This window comes from Euleptes europaea, chromosome 13, assembly GCF_029931775.1.
Source record: "Euleptes europaea isolate rEulEur1 chromosome 13, rEulEur1.hap1, whole genome shotgun sequence".
Classification (NCBI taxonomy): Eukaryota; Metazoa; Chordata; class Lepidosauria; order Squamata; family Sphaerodactylidae; genus Euleptes; species Euleptes europaea.
In genome coordinates, this window is record NC_079324.1 from 19,224,642 (window position 1) to 19,242,546 (window position 17,905).

At 48.0% G+C, this 17,905-nt stretch overlaps 1 protein-coding gene across 1 annotated transcript; it reads left to right on the forward strand.

Annotated features, from left to right (window-relative positions):
- The first annotated feature begins 6,479 nt into the window (after positions 1-6,479).
- On the forward strand, positions 6,480-17,208 carry FUNDC2 (FUN14 domain containing 2). The gene is made up of 5 exons (XM_056858975.1): positions 6,480-6,666; positions 10,001-10,148; positions 12,117-12,192; positions 13,600-13,737; positions 17,119-17,208. The coding sequence occupies exons 1-5, from the start codon at positions 6,480-6,482 to the stop codon at positions 17,194-17,196; spliced, it is 627 nt and encodes a 208-aa protein (XP_056714953.1). The 3' UTR covers positions 17,197-17,208.
- Positions 17,209-17,905: the final 697 nt, after the last annotated feature.

Sequence of the window (17,905 nt, forward strand, 5' to 3'; positions counted from 1 at the left end):
CAACAGGAACAGCTCCCTGCCCTCCTCTAAGTGACAGTCTTTTAAATACTTAAAGAGAGCAATCATGTTCCCCCTCAACCTCCTCTTCTCCAGACTGAAAATTTCCATGTCTCTCAGCCTTTCCTCGAAGGGCTTGGACTCCAGGCCCCTGATCATCCTTGTCGCTCTCTTCTACACCAGCTCCATTTTGTCCACATCCTTTTTGAAGTGAGGCCTCCAGAACTGCACACAATACTCCAGGTGTGGCCTGACCAATGCAGAGTACAGCGGATATGAAATCTTGTGATTTGGATGTTATGCCTCTGTTGATACACCCAAGACCGCATTAGCCTTTCTACCCGCTGTATCACACTGACTTCTTATCTTTACCTTACAGTCTACCTGTACCGCAAGATCTCATACACACACATTGCTACTCTGAAGTGAATCCCTCATCCAGTATGCATGCTTCTCATTTTTTGTTACCCAGATGTAGAACTCTGCACTTATCCTTATTGAATTGCATCTTGTTCACATCTGCCCACTTTTCCAGTGTGTTTAGATCTTGTCGAAGTCTATCTCTATCTTCCGGTGTGTCCACTGCTCCTTCTAATTTGGTGTCATCTGCAAATTTAACGAGTAGTCCCTCCACCCCCTCATCCAGATCATTTATAAAAATATTGAAAAGTACCGGGCCCAAAACTGAGACCTGTGCCACCCCACTGGACACATCCCTCCAATCAGATGAAATGCCATTGACAACTACTCTTTTTTTTTTAACTCTGTAACCTGCTGTGAGTCTCAATGAGAAAGCTAAAGAAATAAACAAAATGTTGAATTTTCCTCCACGATTTAATTTTTGCTTCCGTCTATGTTTCACTCAAATAAAGCCACTATGCACAGCTGTTTGGCTGCAAGACTGACTTCTCAGAAGGCCCCAGGTTCAATCCCCGGCTTCTCCAGTTAAAGGGACTAGGCAAGTAGGTGATGCGAAAGACCTCTACCTGAGACCCTGGAGAGCCGCTGCCGGTCTGAGTAGACAATACTGATTTTGATGGACCAGGGGTCTGATTCAGTATAAGGCAGCTTCATGTGTTCAAGACTGAAGGAGCAAATGTTGGCGTGGAAATTCGGTACATGCTACTATATTTGAGAGCTGACAATACTGGTTGGTAAAGGCTTCTCAGACTGTGACATCAGAGCTGATGGCACAATTTATGTACCCCATCCTATGTGCTGATGTGGCACCAGGTCAAGCTGAGCCAAGATAAAAGTTTCTAAATAGCAATTTTTGTACCCCATCCTACGTACTTATTTGGCACAAGGTCGAGATGCACAGAGAAAAAAGTCTCAGAGCAGCACTTGCAACCTTCGCCCAGTGAAAGTCCCTAGGCTGTATGAGACTGAAGCATGCTTTATTTCCAGAAAATGAAGGGAGGGAGGGAGAGGGGGAATTAAACCCAGAGATTGGAGGAAAAAACCCCAACCGGTTTCTCTTCCTCGGTCTGATCTGCAAATTTCGATTTCATGTGTCTCAAAAGTGCTCTGCTAGCAGCCACAATGTAGGGACCGTCCCTCCTGGGATGAGTAACCAGAATAGAAAGGGCCCGACTGAGAAAGGGGAATTCACTAACTGTTGGCGAAGCTACTAATAGCTGGGGTGACGGCAGCGTCGTAGTCACAGGAGCCATGTGCCTCCAGAGCACTGAGGGACTAGCTGAGAAGGGACGCATCAGTGGGAAGATGTCCTTTTGTTGGGTGCATGCGGAAAGCTCACCTGTGGCTTCTGCAGTGTACTGGCAGGAACTGTCTTAAACTTCCTGGCAAGACCTTCACAAGCTCCAAGGACTGCTTTCCTTTTTTTGATGCCTGGTTATTTTTATCGCCTTGTGGATGGAGCACCAATTCTGCTGGCATGAGGTTAGAGAGGAACGCAGGTTGTTACTTTAGCTTATTGTCCGAAAGATGCACGGGAGGCAAATGCTGAGGCACTGCATAAGCCTCGCCTGATGGTTGTGCAGTCAAGGGCAGTGTGGCTGTGTGCATGTTTTTACAAAGCCAGGCTCTGGCCTCTCTCTTTCCCCAGCAGAAGAAATTCCAGGCAAGTTGTGATCTTACACCTCTCTCTTGATGCGGCAGGAAGGAAGGCACAACCGCGCCGCTCGAGAGGCTCTGAGACTCTGCATTTGGGCACGCAGGTGCTCTGAAACTTCCTCTCTGCTGTGAGTCTCTCAGCTGCAGTGTGCCAAGCAAGGGCTCAGTGCAGAGGGTGTATGTGATCTTCAACTAGAAGTTCCTGATTGAGGCTGCGTTACAGAAAACAGTGGCTTGTACCTTTACAATCTCCCTCTGTGGAGCAGAATAAGAGTAAATGGGATTGTGGTGGAGATTGCTGATGGATCTGTCCTGCCAACAGCCAGAGGCATGGAGTTGCAGTTCAGAGTGGTGTATTCGGGAAGGCTACATCAGGCATACCAGAGTACCTGATAAATATCATCTCTTGAATCTCTATCAGAGAGCTTTCTTATTTTAAGCAATGGCATGATAAGAGTGGAGCAGAATACAGCCCCACACTGCAGTAGAAACCCGTGAAAGCTGCTCAGGGAGAGGACCATGAGCAAATTTCCCCTTAAGACTTTAAACAAAGTCGAGCGCAGGGTTGCATATTGCTTGCTAGCCAGCATGGAAGCTTCAGAGCTGAGCAGTTGGATTGCCTGTCATCTTCTCAAAGCAGAGTTTTCAGTTCCAGCTTTTTAGGGGGTTTTGTTTGCTGAGAGGTTCTCTGTTCCTTTAACAAGTGCATGACAGGCAAGTATTTAATAAAGATTTTTCCAGCATACTAACTCATGGGGAAAGCTTTACCTGTTGAGTTTCTGTCAATCATGCAGATATGGAATATGTCCAATCTCATGGAAATCAAAACGCAGCTTGGGAAGGCATTGCTCCTTTGCATGCTGATACAGGGAGACAGATAACTTTTCCAAATGCAACCCCTTACGTGATGAGGTCAATTCCTTCCCACGTTGTATTCCCCCATTCCCAAAGAGTGAGGATCCTATTGATTGTTTGGGGCCTCTCCTAGCCAAGACTGGTTCCTTTTCCCTTGAAGAAATGGACAGAAGTTCAAGATCTGATGACCACGGGCTGCTCAGTAGTCGGTGTAGGATCTGTGACCACACCAACAGCTACATCTGATTACTGGGTCTCCTGTGGCATCACAACCAGCAGTCCCTGGAGGCTTTCCGATAAGAAGATTGGAACTGCGGCGAGCTCAGGTATGGCTTTGTACTTATACAACCAGGGTGCCAGAACTGGAAATACAGCTGAAAATTAATTGGTTCTGGGAACTTCTTGGAGCCTTATGCAAGTTTGCTTGGAAGCCTCCTCCAGTTCCAGCTCCCAATAACACTGTACCTAAGACTGCAGCCTTCCAATGTATTTGTTGAAAGCAGCTAAGCCAATTAATTCGAACAATTAATCTTTAATAAATATTGGTATACTTGCATTCATTGGTTTAGCAACGTCACTGCAATTCAAGGGAATTGTGCTAAAATAGAGAAGGGAAAGGGGACACAGTTGAAATCCAGCCGTATTTTTGGGATTGTTTCCCCCTGCCTGAGAGACGGTTGTTATTTGCAGGGCAAAAGGGACCAGTTTCCTGAGATGTGTCAGAAAAACATATTTTCCATTTTTAAAAAACTGAATCAGCCTTCAGTCCTTGGAAATGGGGGAGCAGGGTGTTATGCAAATATGGATGGATGGATGGATGAATGGATGGATGGATGAATGGAGCAGTGAAGCTCCAACCGCTACAGTCTTCACTGACAGTAATGCTGTCTGGCAAGGAGAGGGCTGAATTTGAAAACCAGGCATGGACTGACATCTGGCATGTAAGGGGTTGGCTTCATTTTTTTCTGGCAAAGCTCCTATTCCTTTAACCACTGCCTGGCGTGTAGCCATTTTCCAGTTTGCTGGGACAAAGTTCTCCCTGGTATGGAAACTGAGTGATTCAGAGAGCTTTTCCTGTTCAATTTCAGCATGGCATGCGGCTATTAAAGGCACAAAGGCCATTCTAGGGGAAAAGTTGGTAACCCTAACATACAGAATATTATTACAGCATTCATTTTTCCACAGAAGACTCATAATGATGTTGGATCTTTCCAATGACTATTAGCTGCACTGAGACCGGCCTTGGCCAGGAAAGAGAGCAGGGTAAAAATCTAATAAAACAAACAAACAAACAAATTTTTAAAAGCGCTGTTGTTAGTTGTTTTTCAAGTGTTACCGTGTATGTACTGCAATGGCCTCATTAGTCCTACATACTAGCCATTGGACTGTTCCAATGCAGTGCAATAGCAGCAGAGATCTCAGAAGGGTGGTTTCCCTGCATTTTCCCTTACACTGGTTTCTGAAGTTTAAAAAAACCCTGGTAATTGACATTGTGATATACCATTATATCAATATGCCAATTGCAGATTTTTTAAAATAAAAGGGGGGGAGGTGGCCACCACAGGATAAGGGCAGGGAAAATGGCTACTCTATTAGCAGAACCTAGAAAATCCAGACCTTCCCACCCACATGGAAGCAGGTTCAGCTTGGCAGCAGTTCTTCCCAAAATATCATGGCAAAACAGATTTAAGAAAAATTGAAGAAAAGTCAAGGGAAATCCAGGTGGTACACAGAAGCACCATGGTGATGTGGGAAAGTGTGTGTATGTGGGGGGGGGGGGGCGCTTCCAAAAACAGCAACCCTGGGACTGATCAGCACTGTAGAAACTGTCACCTGCAGTTATCCAGGCTCTATCTTAAAATCAGTTGGCTCAACCTTTCCACTGTTCTAAGCTAATACCAGTATTCTACATTACATTAGATTTTAGTTTCCCTTTATCATAAATAAAGATTAGTTTCCTTAACAAAAGAAACTCTGCCCATGTTCAAGGACTCTTCAGCCTTTAGATTTTTAATTTTTTTAAAAAAATTGTCTCAGCACAGAGGCATTGCGTCCTTATAGCTTTTAACTCTGCACATGTTCAGGAATGCTGCATCTTCAGGGTTTTTAAAAACAACACAGCACATGATCAGAGACACTGTGGCCTTAAGAGTGCATTTTAAGCGCTACACTAGAGGCATTATATGCTTATGGTTCTTAATACACTGCACATGGACAGGGTCACTGTAGTTTTAGGGTTTATTTTAAAACTGCTCAAGCTGTGACCACAGCATTTGCAAAACACATTTTTTTACTTGAAATATTTATATACTGTTACTCTGTCACACACACCAAACAGCTTCCAGGTATACAAATAATACCATAAAACGTCAAAACCTGTTGCTGCTGGACAATAGTTGCCTCATGGTCAGAGGCAATGCATTCTTAGGGTTTTAATTCTGTGCATGCCTGGAGGCTAAGGTTGCCAGCTCCAGGTAGGGAAATACCTGGAGATTTGGGGAGGCGTGGCCTGAGGCCAGCTTTTGGAGAGGGGAGGGGCTTCAATGCCATAGAGTCCAATTGCCAAAGCAGCCATTTTCTCCAGGCGAACTGATCTCTATCGGCTGGCGATCAGCTGTAACAGCGGAAGATCTCCAGCCACCACCTGGAAGTTGGCAACCCTCCCGGAGGCACTGTGCTCTTAAGTTTTTTGAACACTGCATGTTCAGAGCTACTGCATTCTTCGGGTTTTAAAACGGGGTATATTTGGAGGGCCCTGACCTGGACGGCCCAGGCTAGCCTGATCTCGTCAGATCTCAGAAGCTAAGCAGGGTCAGCCCTGGTTAGTATTTGGATGGGAGACCACCAAGGAAGGCCAGGGTTGCTGTGCAGAGGAAGGCAATGGCAAACCACCTCTGTTAGTCTCTTGCCATGAAAACCCCCCCCCCCAAAGGGGTCGCCATAAGTCGGCTGCGACTTGACGGCACTTCACACTGAGACAGCAAGGTAGACTTTCTCTGAATGTGGAGGATCCACTTAAGTATTTTGGCTTAGTAGTTTGTGACACACACACATATTCGGAAGGAACTGCGCTGTAAGGGATTTTAAACTCTGCTCAGGATCACCACGTTCTCGGGTTTTTACACTTTATGCATGCTCAGAGGCACGCTTTGCCCAGGACCCCAACCAGATCCTGTTTCACGACTACGCGTATGACAACTGTGGTCTTTAAAACCGCCGCAGATGATGACTCATGGCTCGTATTCGTATTAATAGAGCCCCGGCGCCTTTGCCAACCGAGCCCCCCCCCCTTCCTCTCGCGGGTCGGGTGACGTCTGGCCGTCTGGCCCACCTTCCCCTTCCCACTCGGCGGTTTCCAAGGCGACCAACAATCAGGCGCCGCCACGCCCTCTGCGCCTGCGTCACGTGCCCTCGGGCGGGGCGAGCGCTTTGCGGCACTTTGCCGGGCGGGGGAGGATGCGTGACCTCGCGCGCCTCCCTCCGACTCCCCCCTCCCAACACGTCCAGGAACACGCATGCGCAAGGTTGAGGGGGGAGGGCGGGCTAACCCCATGGAGGACGAGAGGGGAGGGCGGGCCAACTCCGAGGAGGAGGAGGAGGAGGAGGAGTCAGCGGTGTCGACGTCACACGCGCTCGGGGCCTATTCGTGCACCTCCCTTTTCCGCCTGGAGCAAGAAGCCAAGCGCGAGCGGTACGCGCGGGTGCAGGAGAAGCAGCGCAAGGGTGACGCCATGCCAGGTGAGGGGCGCGATTCTGTCCCCCCCTCTTTTCCCCCCAAAGGGGCGGGGCATAACCCTCCGCGGGCGCGTGACGTCACCGAAGTCGTCTGCGGTGGGCCGGCCGGCAGCCCCGCCCCCAAGGCCTTGCTCTGCCTCCCCCCCCCACTAAAAAAAACCCCTCCTTAGTTAGTTAATAGCAGCTCGAGCCAAAGCCGTGCCTGCTCGGAAGCAAGTCCTTCTTAAAAAAAATTTTTTTTATTGATTTAAAATATCAACATATAAAATAGTATCCAATGTTAAATAATAATAATAATACTAAAGAATCACATAATACTGCTAAATTAACCACAAATTGACTTCCCCCTCTCCCTCTTCCATCTGAAAATAAATTGTATAAACTTTTGCTAACGGAACTAATTCCTACTATTTTAATTAACATATTCTTATCCTATCTAACATTATTAGATCAATACCTAATATCAAATTGATAAATGGAAGTAAGTCCTTTTGAGTTCACTGGCGATTATTTCCATGTAACTGTGCATAGGAATGCAGGATGCAGGCCCTATAAACCCTTACCTAGGAGAGGAAGTTCTGTTCAAAGGAAATAGGGATTTCTTCTGAGTAAGCAAGTACAGGATCAGGCCTTACTTCAACAGTCACCACTGCTATTTTTTTTTAATTTCTTATTGTGAAGACAGCTCACGTTATTTATGTATTGGAAATATGCATATGCTTTACAGCAGAATTCCAAAGTGGCATAATGCATATTTTCATTAAATAGCCTGCCCAGAGGGCTTGCTTATGATTATTGGTATATTAAGTATTTTTCCAACCTACTGGGGGCTCAAAGCATCTTACAAAGAACATACACACATAAAACATTTGGACAAGCCAGTTATAATACAGTATATTAAAAGCTCAAGGGTAATCCCTAGAAGAGAACCAAGCCTGCCTGTTCCATCTCCGCATCAATGCTGACCTGCCTTTCATGTCAAGGTGAAGAAGAGTCGTTTTTTATATGCCGACTTTCTCTACCACTTAAGGGAGAATCAAACTGGCTTACAATCACCTTCCCCTCCCCACAACAGACACCCTGTGAGGTAAGGTGGGGCTGAGAGAGCTCTAAGAGAACTGTGACTAGCCCAAGGTCACCCAGCTGGCTTCATGTGGAGGAGTGGGGAAACAAATCCAGTTCACCAGATTAGCCTCCTCTGCTCATGTGGAGGAGTGGGGAATCAAACCACTCTTAACCACTACACTATGCTGAAGGTGTAATGAGGTGGTGGAAAGGAGGCTTTGCTGCCAGGCTTTTGGGGAGGACTTTGGACCCTAAGTCTACTAGTACTTTTCTCAATCATGTTCATATCCTGCCTTTCCTCTGAGGAACTCAGAGCTGGTATATGTAGTTTTCCCCTTTCCTATTTATTTATCTGCTACCTTTCTCCTCAGAGGGGACCCAAAGCGGTTTACATTGTTGTCCTCCCCTCAGTTTTATCCTCACAACAACCCTGTAAGGTGAGTTAGCCTGAGAGAATAACTGGCCCAAGGTCACCCAGCGAGCTTCCACGGTGGAGCAGGGATTCAAACCTGGGTGTCCTAAATCCTAGTCTGACAGTCTACCCACTACACAAATGTGGCTGTTTGTTTTCTCCATTTTATCCTCAGCAACCATGCCGTGATGTGTGGTAGAGGGGGAATTTGAATCCCCAGTCCTCTCACGCATTCCAACCATACAACCACACTGGTGCTCTTGTCAGGTAGCAATATTTGTGGTTCACATACATTGTCCTGAGACTCATACCTCAGATACATGGACAGAAATAAGACAAATGAGCAGCAAATTATAGAATTTTCTGCCAGAAGATGCGATGTTGGCCAGCATCTTGGAAAGTTCACAGAGGATTGGTCTGTTGTTGATACTGAAAAAGTAAATGGCACCTCCAGCTTTAGAGGCAGTGTAACTCTGAATACCTGTTGCCCCCATTCCCCGCTGGTGGCCAGGGAGGACCTGGCAACCCTACCTGTGGCTATGGCCACCATGCCCTGACTATGGCTTTTCTAAAAGAATCTGGTTAACCTTTGTAGAAAACAGGATATAGGACTAGATAGTCTGTGGGACTAATCTGGGAGGGCACCTCATATTCTTAAAAGGGCTAGGCAGGTAGGTGATGTGAAAGGCCTGAGACCCTGGAGAGTCCCTGCTGGTCTGAGTAGACAATACTCACTTTGATAGACCAAGGGTCTGATTCAGTATAAGGCAGCTTCATGTGTTCAAGACCCAGGCTTCAGTTCCCATTCTGCCATGGAAGCTTGCTTGATGACCTTGGGCCAGTTGCACATCCTCAGCCTGAGCTACCTAACTGGATTGTTGTGAGGATAAAATGGAGAAGAGAATTATGTATGCCGTTTTGGGCCAATGCTTTTATATTCACAACAGCAAGGTGTGTGTGTGGGGGAAGATGTCAGAAGAGTTCACCAAGAGTGGGTGAGGGCTATTCCCAACTGTTGTTGGCCAAAGTTGAATTAATATAAATTTTTGTGCAAGATAAACAAATACAACAGAAAGTTGCAGAGGTACAGATGAGATTAACATCTGTAAACGACTGGGATAGGCAAGAAATGAGTGCCTCTTTTGAGTGAGGTCCTTGTTGAGACCTCAGAAGGGGGGGTGGTAAATAGTTTCGAACTTAATAATGATTTCTAATTCAGCAGTTTCCTGTTGGCGCAAATGTCTTTCATTCAGTTGGTATATGGAAGAGAAAATGCAGATTGATTAAGGAGCTGTCACAGATGTAGATGATTTGGCATGTTTAGTTGGCTTATCTTGTAACTAATGGGGTAGATCCAACTGTCCTCTAAGTCAGGGATCCCCAACCTTATTGAGCCTGCAGGCACATTTGGAATTCTGACACCGCATGGTGGGCGCAGCAACAAAATGGCTGCCACAGCTTCACTTCAGTAACGTAGTGCAGATTCTTGTGTTGTGGTGGCAGCTGCTGCCAGAGCAACATCTTTAAAAATCTGCACAGCCAATCAAATCTGCAGTAGTCAATCAGACGCCCTGCTCGGCAAAAGCCCCACCTGGTCCCACCCACTTCTTAAATCACTTGGCAGGCACCAGCAAAGATGTCAGCAGGCGCCATGGCGCCCACAGGCACCATGTTGGGGACCTCTGCTCTAAGTAGCCTTCCTCCAACTTATGCGACTCTTCCTCCAATGGAAGAGCCGTTTAAGTTGGAAGGTCTTCAAACCAAAGGGAAAAGTGGGGAGTAAATATTGTAATAAATAACAATAAATATCCATAGGCATGGTTTTAACTTCTCTCCTTGCCTCTTTGCACCGATCTGCAGGAAAGAAAATCAGTGATGAGGTGCTGGACCTGGCCGAGTACACGAAGAACCAGCCCTGGTGGCGCAAGCTGTGCGGGCCCAGCTCCGGCTCCAGCACAGAAAAGTACAACGTAGCAACCCAGCTGGCTATTGGAGGTGTCACAGGATGGTGAGCAGCAACGAGGCGCGTTGGCATGGCTCGTAAAGGAGGTGGGGGTGAGGAAGTCATCCAGCCAGTACCTCTGAGTGCCATAGATCCCATGCGTCAAGATGGGGCTTCCTTTTAGGGCAGGGGTGGGGAACCTTTTTCCTGCCAAGGGCCATTTGCACACTTATAACATCGTTTGGGGGCCATATCAGGTGTAGATCTCCTGGCGTGTGCGGGGGTGGGGAGAGGCTAGGGTTGCCAGGTCTCCAGCCTCCACCTGGAGGTTTAGTATTCAAAAGAAAACCTCGTGCTTAAATAATTGGAATCAAGCAACAAAGCAAGCACTGATGGCACACAATCTGATCATATTGAAACAAATCAGCATGTATTCTGAGCCAATTGTTACACAATATATGCACAATATGCTTAAGCTAAATAAAAAGTCCCAATTGAACAAAATAAACGCTGGGCGAACTTGCTTCAGTGAATGAAATCCAAGCCGGGAAAAGAATCATCCCTGCGAGCAGTCGTCCCGCCGAAGAACGCACGCTACCATCACTGACGAAGTGGGTATACAAAAGACCTGGAAAAAGGGTTCCAGAGCCTGAAGTGAAGTCGGGAGAATTGCAGGTGAGTGGCGCCTAGAAAACCTGATGGTTTTGGGTGAAGTAAGCCTGCTGGACTGGCAGTATGTGGACCAAGCCAAACTGCTTATGTGGCTTCACAGGCTGGAAAAAACCTGCTTATCCCGAGATAAGTATATAACTTGCAATTCAGTCAGATAGTGAAGGAAGGAAAGAAGGAAAGGAAAGAAGGAAGGAAAGAGAGGGAGGGAGGTTTCCCCACACACACACCCACATGGGGATATCTCTCTCACACACACACATGCACTCACCGGGCTGCACAACTGCCCGGGTATCTCTTTCGCGCGCACACACACACACTCACCTGGCTGCACAATAGCCCGAGGATCTCTCTCGCGCACACACACGCACTCACTGGGCTTCACAACAGCCTGGAGATCTTGCTTGTGTGCAAACACACACGCACTCACCCAGCGGCCTGGGGATCTCTCCTGCACAAACACACACGCATGCACTCAGCCGGCTGCACAACGGCCTAGGGATCTCTCTTGCGCACGCACTCACCAGATTGCCCCGCTGCATGGGTTAGAGGCAAGCTGGGGAGGGGGAGTTTGAGGCTGGCATGGCCAGAGAGCCAGCTTTACCTTTTGTCCTCCGCCTGGGGGAGAGCGAGGGGAGGGCCGCGTAGGGGCCCACCGAGCTGGTGGAGGGAGCGGCCAGCAGCAGGCAGACGAGGGGGGGAGATGGTGGCATAAGCTCCAGGTGCCCAAGCAGCTTCAAGCCGGAGAGCGAAGGGAGGGCCGCGTAGGGGCCCACTGAGCTGAAGGAGCAGGACTCACCACCCACTCACCTGGAAACAGCCAGTGAGACAAAGGGGAGGGGGGCTTCCGGCCAGGCGCACTTTTTGGGCAGAAGTTGTGAGTCTCTCCAGGAAGCGAGGAGAATTGGGAGAAAGGGCCTCACAATCACCCAATTGGCAAAGCCTGAACTGCCAAGGAGAGAGCCTAGCTAGCGAGAGCTGGAGCTGCATAGCCCTGGAGCTCCTGGAATCAGCACGGGGGCCGGATAAAATGATCTCGCGGGCTGGATCCGGCCCAGGGGCCAGAGGTTCCCCACCCCTGTTTTAGGGCATCTGGATGGTGAGCATCATTTGCATGTAGTCTCACATGAACACATGAAGCTGTCTTATACTGAATCAGACCCTTGGTCCATCAAAGTCAGTATTGTCTACTCAGACCAGCATCGGCTCTCCAGGATCTCAGGCAGGAGTCTTTCACATCACCTGCTTGCCTAGTCCCTTTAACTGTAAATGCCAAGGATTGAACCTGGGACCTTCTGCATGCCAAGCAGATGCTCTACTACTGAGCTACAGCCCCTCCTTACAGTCACCTTGTTTGATTTCTAGGTGCACTGGCTTCATCTTTCAGAAGGTTGGAAAACTGGCCGCAACTGCCGTGGGAGGTGGCTTCTTCCTGCTTCAGGTTGGTATCGCCGCCTTGGGGCTTGGGAGTGGCTGGCATCAGCACAAAAGCTCAGGGCTGTCTGAGGGCATCTAGATGCCAGCTGTCGTGAGCGATGTTTGTGTTTTCACTTGAGCGATGGTTTCATGGGATGTTGCCAAGTGGTTTGGGCAACATCTCCAAGCCAGCCCCAACCTGGGCCGCCATCTTTTTTGGATTGGCTGTGGAGCCGATGGAAGCCTGAGCACTTTGGGGGCTTTTGCAGTGCGCACGATCTTTGGTAAAAGATTTGAGGCTCAGTGACAGAGCCGGTCATTATATAACAAATTGTAGCTACTATGAGAACATACAAAATAGTTGTAACAAAAGCTCAAAGAAATTGTGAGACGTATTGCAGTACACATATAATGAGCAAAAACTGAGGCTTTGCTAATATTACACAAAACCAAAACAGTGATATTTATATAACAAATTATATAACAGTTTGTTTTATAAAAGATCTCAAGTATTTACTGGCAATTATTTGTTTAAGATATTAACGTTCTACCTCTCTGTGTAGCAAATTTACTTTCAGTACACAGCCACTAATAAAATTAATGACACTAAGGGTGTTATTGCAATATTCTATTATGCCCTTAACATTACAACGTAAAATAAACCAGCACCCCCGTGTTTAAGCTCGGCCCATAGGCATGCACACAACCCTTCCTTGGTTAAACATTCCACATTTCTCTTGCGGCCTTTCAGAGGTCCCTTTGTGTTTATATTATCCTTCCTAGAAAGATAGAAAGTCTCCCGTGTAGCCAGGCCACTGCACAGTTCTTGGTCTCTCCTCACTCTAAACCAGGGGTGTCGAACTCTAATCGTTACAAGGGCTGGATATGACATAAATGTCACGTGGTTGAGCCGGGCCAGGCCTCGCCAGGCCAGATTGAGAGTGGGGTGGTGGTGGCTGGCTCATGGGCTGGATAAGACCTCTCAAGGGGCCGGATCCGGCCCCCGGGCCTTATGTTTGACACCCCTGCTCTAAACAGTATCTTGTGTTTTCTGGCTCCACCTATGCTATTGATTATTATTATTATTATTATTATTATTTAGTACTTTTTATCCTGCCTTTCCTTCAAGGAGCTCAGAGAAGTGTACGTAGTTCTCCTTCTGCAAAAACCTTCTGTGGTACGTTAGCCCGAGGGTGACTGGTCCAGGGTCCCCCAGTGAGCTTCTTGGCAGAACAGGGATTTGAACCTGAGTTTCCCAGATCCTACTCTGACACTTTAACCATTACACTGTACTTGCTCTCCGGTGAAAGGAATTCTCTCTTGAGATTTTTGCATGAGCTGCCATGAGGTAATTGGCAGGTGGGCATGAGCAGATTAGTCAGGAAGGCCCGGGGTCACGCAGGGCTTTTCACCCGCTCTTCTTCTGACCCAGATCGCGAACCACACGGGATACATCAAAGTCGACTGGCAGTTGGTGGAGCGGGACGTGAGCAAAGCCAAGCAGCAGCTGAAGTTTCACAGCAGCAGCACCAACCAGCTGGCACCGGAGGTCAAGACCAAAGTGGACGAGGTGAGGCCGTCAAAGTCCTGACCCTTGACTTGGGGAAGCCGCCAGGTGTGTCAACGTAGCTGTGCCCAAGAGGTGCAGAAGCTACTGATGGGTGGGCAGAAGCAGGCAGGGCAGAGCTGGCTGGCCGGTCTTGCAAAGCGCAGCTTGTGCGGAATTGGAAGGGTGGATTGGCCATTGGACAGGAAGAGGCATTGGGGCTCCTCTCTGGGCAGCTTCAGGGGAGCCAGCTTGGTGTAGTGGTTAAGAGCAATGGTTTGGAGTGGTGGACTCTGACCTGGAGAACCGGGTTTGATTTCCCTCTCCTCCGCATGAGCGGCGGAGGTTAATCTGGTGAACTGGGTTTGTTTTGCCACTCCTGCACATGAGGCCAGCTGGGTGACCTTGGGCTAGTCACAGCTCTCTCAGCCCCACCTACCTCACAGGGTGTCTGTTGGGGGGAGGGGGAGGGAAGGTGATTGTAAGCTGGTTTGATTCTTCCTTAAGTGGTAGAGAAAGTCGGCATGTAAAAACCAACTCTTCTTCAACTCGGAGGGAGCTGTGAACCTGTGATGTGACATAAGGGTTTGGGCTAATGGTTTAGAGCTGGCTTGGGTGGCTTCAAGGTCTTGAAACTGAATGTGGGCCACTAGCCGTTTACAGAGGACTACAAGGGACACTATAATTCTCCTGTGTTTTCCATCTGCTTGGGACTTCAGGAACAAGGGAATTGTCTACACCTAAGAAAGGATATTGCAGAGCTTGAGAAGGTGCAAAACAGAGCAACCAAAACGATCAGGGGACTAGAGCAACTGTCCTATGAGGAGCGGTTAAAACACTTAGGGCTGTTTAGCTTGGAAAGAAGGTGGTTAAGGGGAGATATGATAGAGGTCTATAAAATGCATGGTTTGGAGAGAGTGGACAGGGAGGGAGACTCTTTTCTCCCTCTCTCATAATACCAAAATGCAGGGTCATCTGCTGAAGCTGGAGGGTAACAGATTCAAAACAGATAAAAGGAAGTATTTCTTCACAAAACACATTGTCAAATTATGGAACTCCCTGCGCCAGGATGTGGTGATGGCTGCCAACTTGGAAGGCTTTAAGAGGGGAGTGGACATGTTCATGGAGGAGAGGGCTATTCATGGCTACTAGTCAAAATGGATACTGGTCATGATCCATACCTGTTCTCTTTCATATCAGAGGATCCTATTATATTAAGTGCTGTAGAACACAGGCAGGATGCTGCTGCAGTCTTCTTATTTGTGGGCTTCCTAGAGGCACCTGGTTGGCCACTGTGTGAACAAACTGCTGGACTTGATGGGCCTTGGTCTGATCCAGCGTGGCCTTTTCTTATGTTCTTATGTCAAATCCAAGGGAAGTCCTGATGCATGACAGTATCTAGTCTTTGCCAGGCAAGAAACCCACTGTGCACTTACTCTCTCAGTCACTCACACACACATTTTTATCCAACCAGCTCAGGGCAGCGTGCACAAATTCCCATATTCTTGCAACAACCCTGTGAGGTAGGTCGGGCTGGGAAAGAATGACTGGCCTGTGGTCATCCACTGAACTTTGTGGCTGAAGGAAGATTTGAACCGGGATCTTGCTAGTTCTGATTTGACACTTTTAACTGCTACACCATGTTGGCTTTCCCCCTTCTCCAGTGAGGAGGTTGCAGTGATCTGTAGTCCACCTTCCCTGCAGGTCATTCTTTGCCCAAGGGTGGGGGGTGGGAGAGCAGTAGGTAGAGCTGATCAGGGATTATGTCGGTTCAGTGTATTGTTGGACTACTAGGGGAGGGGCTGTGGTTCAATGGTAGAGCATCTGCTTGGCATGCAGAAGGTCCCAGGTTCAATCCCCGACATCTCTAATTAAATGGGACTAGGCAAGTAGGTGATGTGAAAGACCTCTGCCTGAGACCCTGGATAGCCGCTGCCGGTCTGAGTAGACAATACTGACTTTGATGGACCAAGGGTCTGATTTAGTATAAGGCAGTTTCATGTGTTCATGTGTATCACTCCGGGCATCTGCCCAACTTTGCTGGCTACCACTTCTGACCATATTTGTCTAGTTCATCCTCGCCCAAATTTTGTCATGCTGGCGATTATATTTATTTACTTATACTCTGCTTTTCTCCCCAGTGGGGAGCCAAAGTGGCGTACAGTGTTGTTCCCCCTTCCTCCATTTTATGCTGTCAACAGCCCTGTGAGGTAGGGGCTGAGGGAGAGAGAGAGAGACTGGTCCAAGGTTACCCAACAAGTTTCCAGGGGTGGGTTCAAGCCTGGTTCTCCCAGAGCATAGCCTAACCACGCAGGCTACGAGAGCCAGCATGGTATAGTGGTTAGGAGCGGTGGACTGTAATCTGGAGAACCAGGTTTGATTCCCCACTCCTCCACATGAGTGGCGGACTCTAATCTGGTGAACCGTTGGTTTCCCCACTCCTCCACATGAAGCCAGCTGGGTGACCTTGGGCTAGTCACAGTTACTCTGTGTAAGGAATTAGTCGTTACACATAAAGGATCATGAGAAAAGTCATAGGCTCCAGCCTTTCAAGGGGTACAAAGAAACAAAGAAATGAGGTAGGATAAATATCAAACAGCTGACCAGGAAGGATTCTGAAGTTTAAGTAAATTAACTGATATCAATACAAGTTTATAGTATGATGAAACAAGTTAGGAACAGCCAAATAAAGTTTCTAAAAGGCTAAAAGGGACCTTTGCTAAGGTTCCTCTAAGGAGCAGTTTTTTTCCACAAGGAATGAGAACAAACATTCATTTGTGAACAGTGCAAGATATAGAACTGAAAATTAAGAAATATGCTTATACTGTTTTAATGTTGTACATCGCCATGAGACCATTTGGGTGAGCAGCAACAAAAAAAATCGAATGAATGAATGAATGCTTATTTTTCGCTATGCACCAGAAATGGAAAATGACGTGCACAGCGGTCAAGAGTCTTATCAAGATCACTGAGAAGCCATGTACGAGGCAGTAGAGCTGAGAGCCAGTGTGGTGCAGTGGTTAAGAGCGGTGGTTTGGAGTGATTCCCTACTCCTCCATATGAGCGCGGTGGATGTTTAATCTGGTGAACCAGGTTGGTTTCCCTACTCCTACACGTGAAGCCAGCTGGGTGACCTTGGGCTAGTCACAGTTCTCTTAGAGCTCTCTCGTCCCCACCTACCTCACAGGGTTTCTTTTGTGGGGAAGGGGGGGTTGTTGTAGGCTAGTTTGATTCTTCCTTGAGTGGTAGAGAAAGTCGGCATATAAAAAACAACTCTTCTTCTACCAGCTGTCTTTCATTGTTCCTTCAAAGGAATGCTGAATGGTGCCATGATCAGTTTAATTTGTAGACACCGCAGGAGCCTGAGGGTCACCCCTCTAAGCTTCTCTCTTTCTCTCTGCCCAGGTGATCTCCTTTCTGAAGCAGAACGTTCTCCTGACCGGCGGGTTTGTCGGAGGGTTCCTGCTCGGAATGGCCTCTTAGGAGACGCCCGGACCCTGGAAGCTCCCTGCACCGCTGCCATCTCCCGCTCAGGGATCGCTGCATTGCTCAATCGGCTGACTCGGAATTTTGTCCCTCCTGTCCAGTTCTCCACTCTGTATGTGAATCACAGCCTCCAGAAATGCTGCCATTAGCTCCTGTGTTCCTCCTGTTTTTATTTGAAGCACTGGAGATTGGCTGGAGGAAGGTGGGCTTGCCCTGAAGGCTGGCTGCTGCCAGGCTAAGTTCTGTCCCCTTCCCCTTGAGATCTTGGGCTCTACAGAATCCCCCTCCCCCATTTAATTTTTTTTCCAACTGGGTGATCTAAGCATAGGGTCGTTGTGCCTCTGGGCCAATCCCACTGCCAGGATCGGGGGGTTGCCCTCTGCTCTTACGCACCATCTTGGCTGTTTTGTATTCCTTCTTGAGTCCCTGCTGTACAGCCTGTGCTTCCAGCTGGTGAGATCATAAATGCTCTGACTTGGCACAGTGTGCAGAGGCCATGCCAGAGCATGTCCCAAAATAACTGGCGCCTAGGACTGGCTCGTTCTACTCCAGGCACACTCTTTCTCAAACCCTGACTTTGCTAGGACACTGTATACAAACATATCCCCTCTGGCATCTCCTGGGCTGTTATTTATGTACCTTTTGCTGGAGCTGCAGAGCTGGAACTTTATATGGAAACTCTGCCTGCTACGCGGGATTCTCTGAA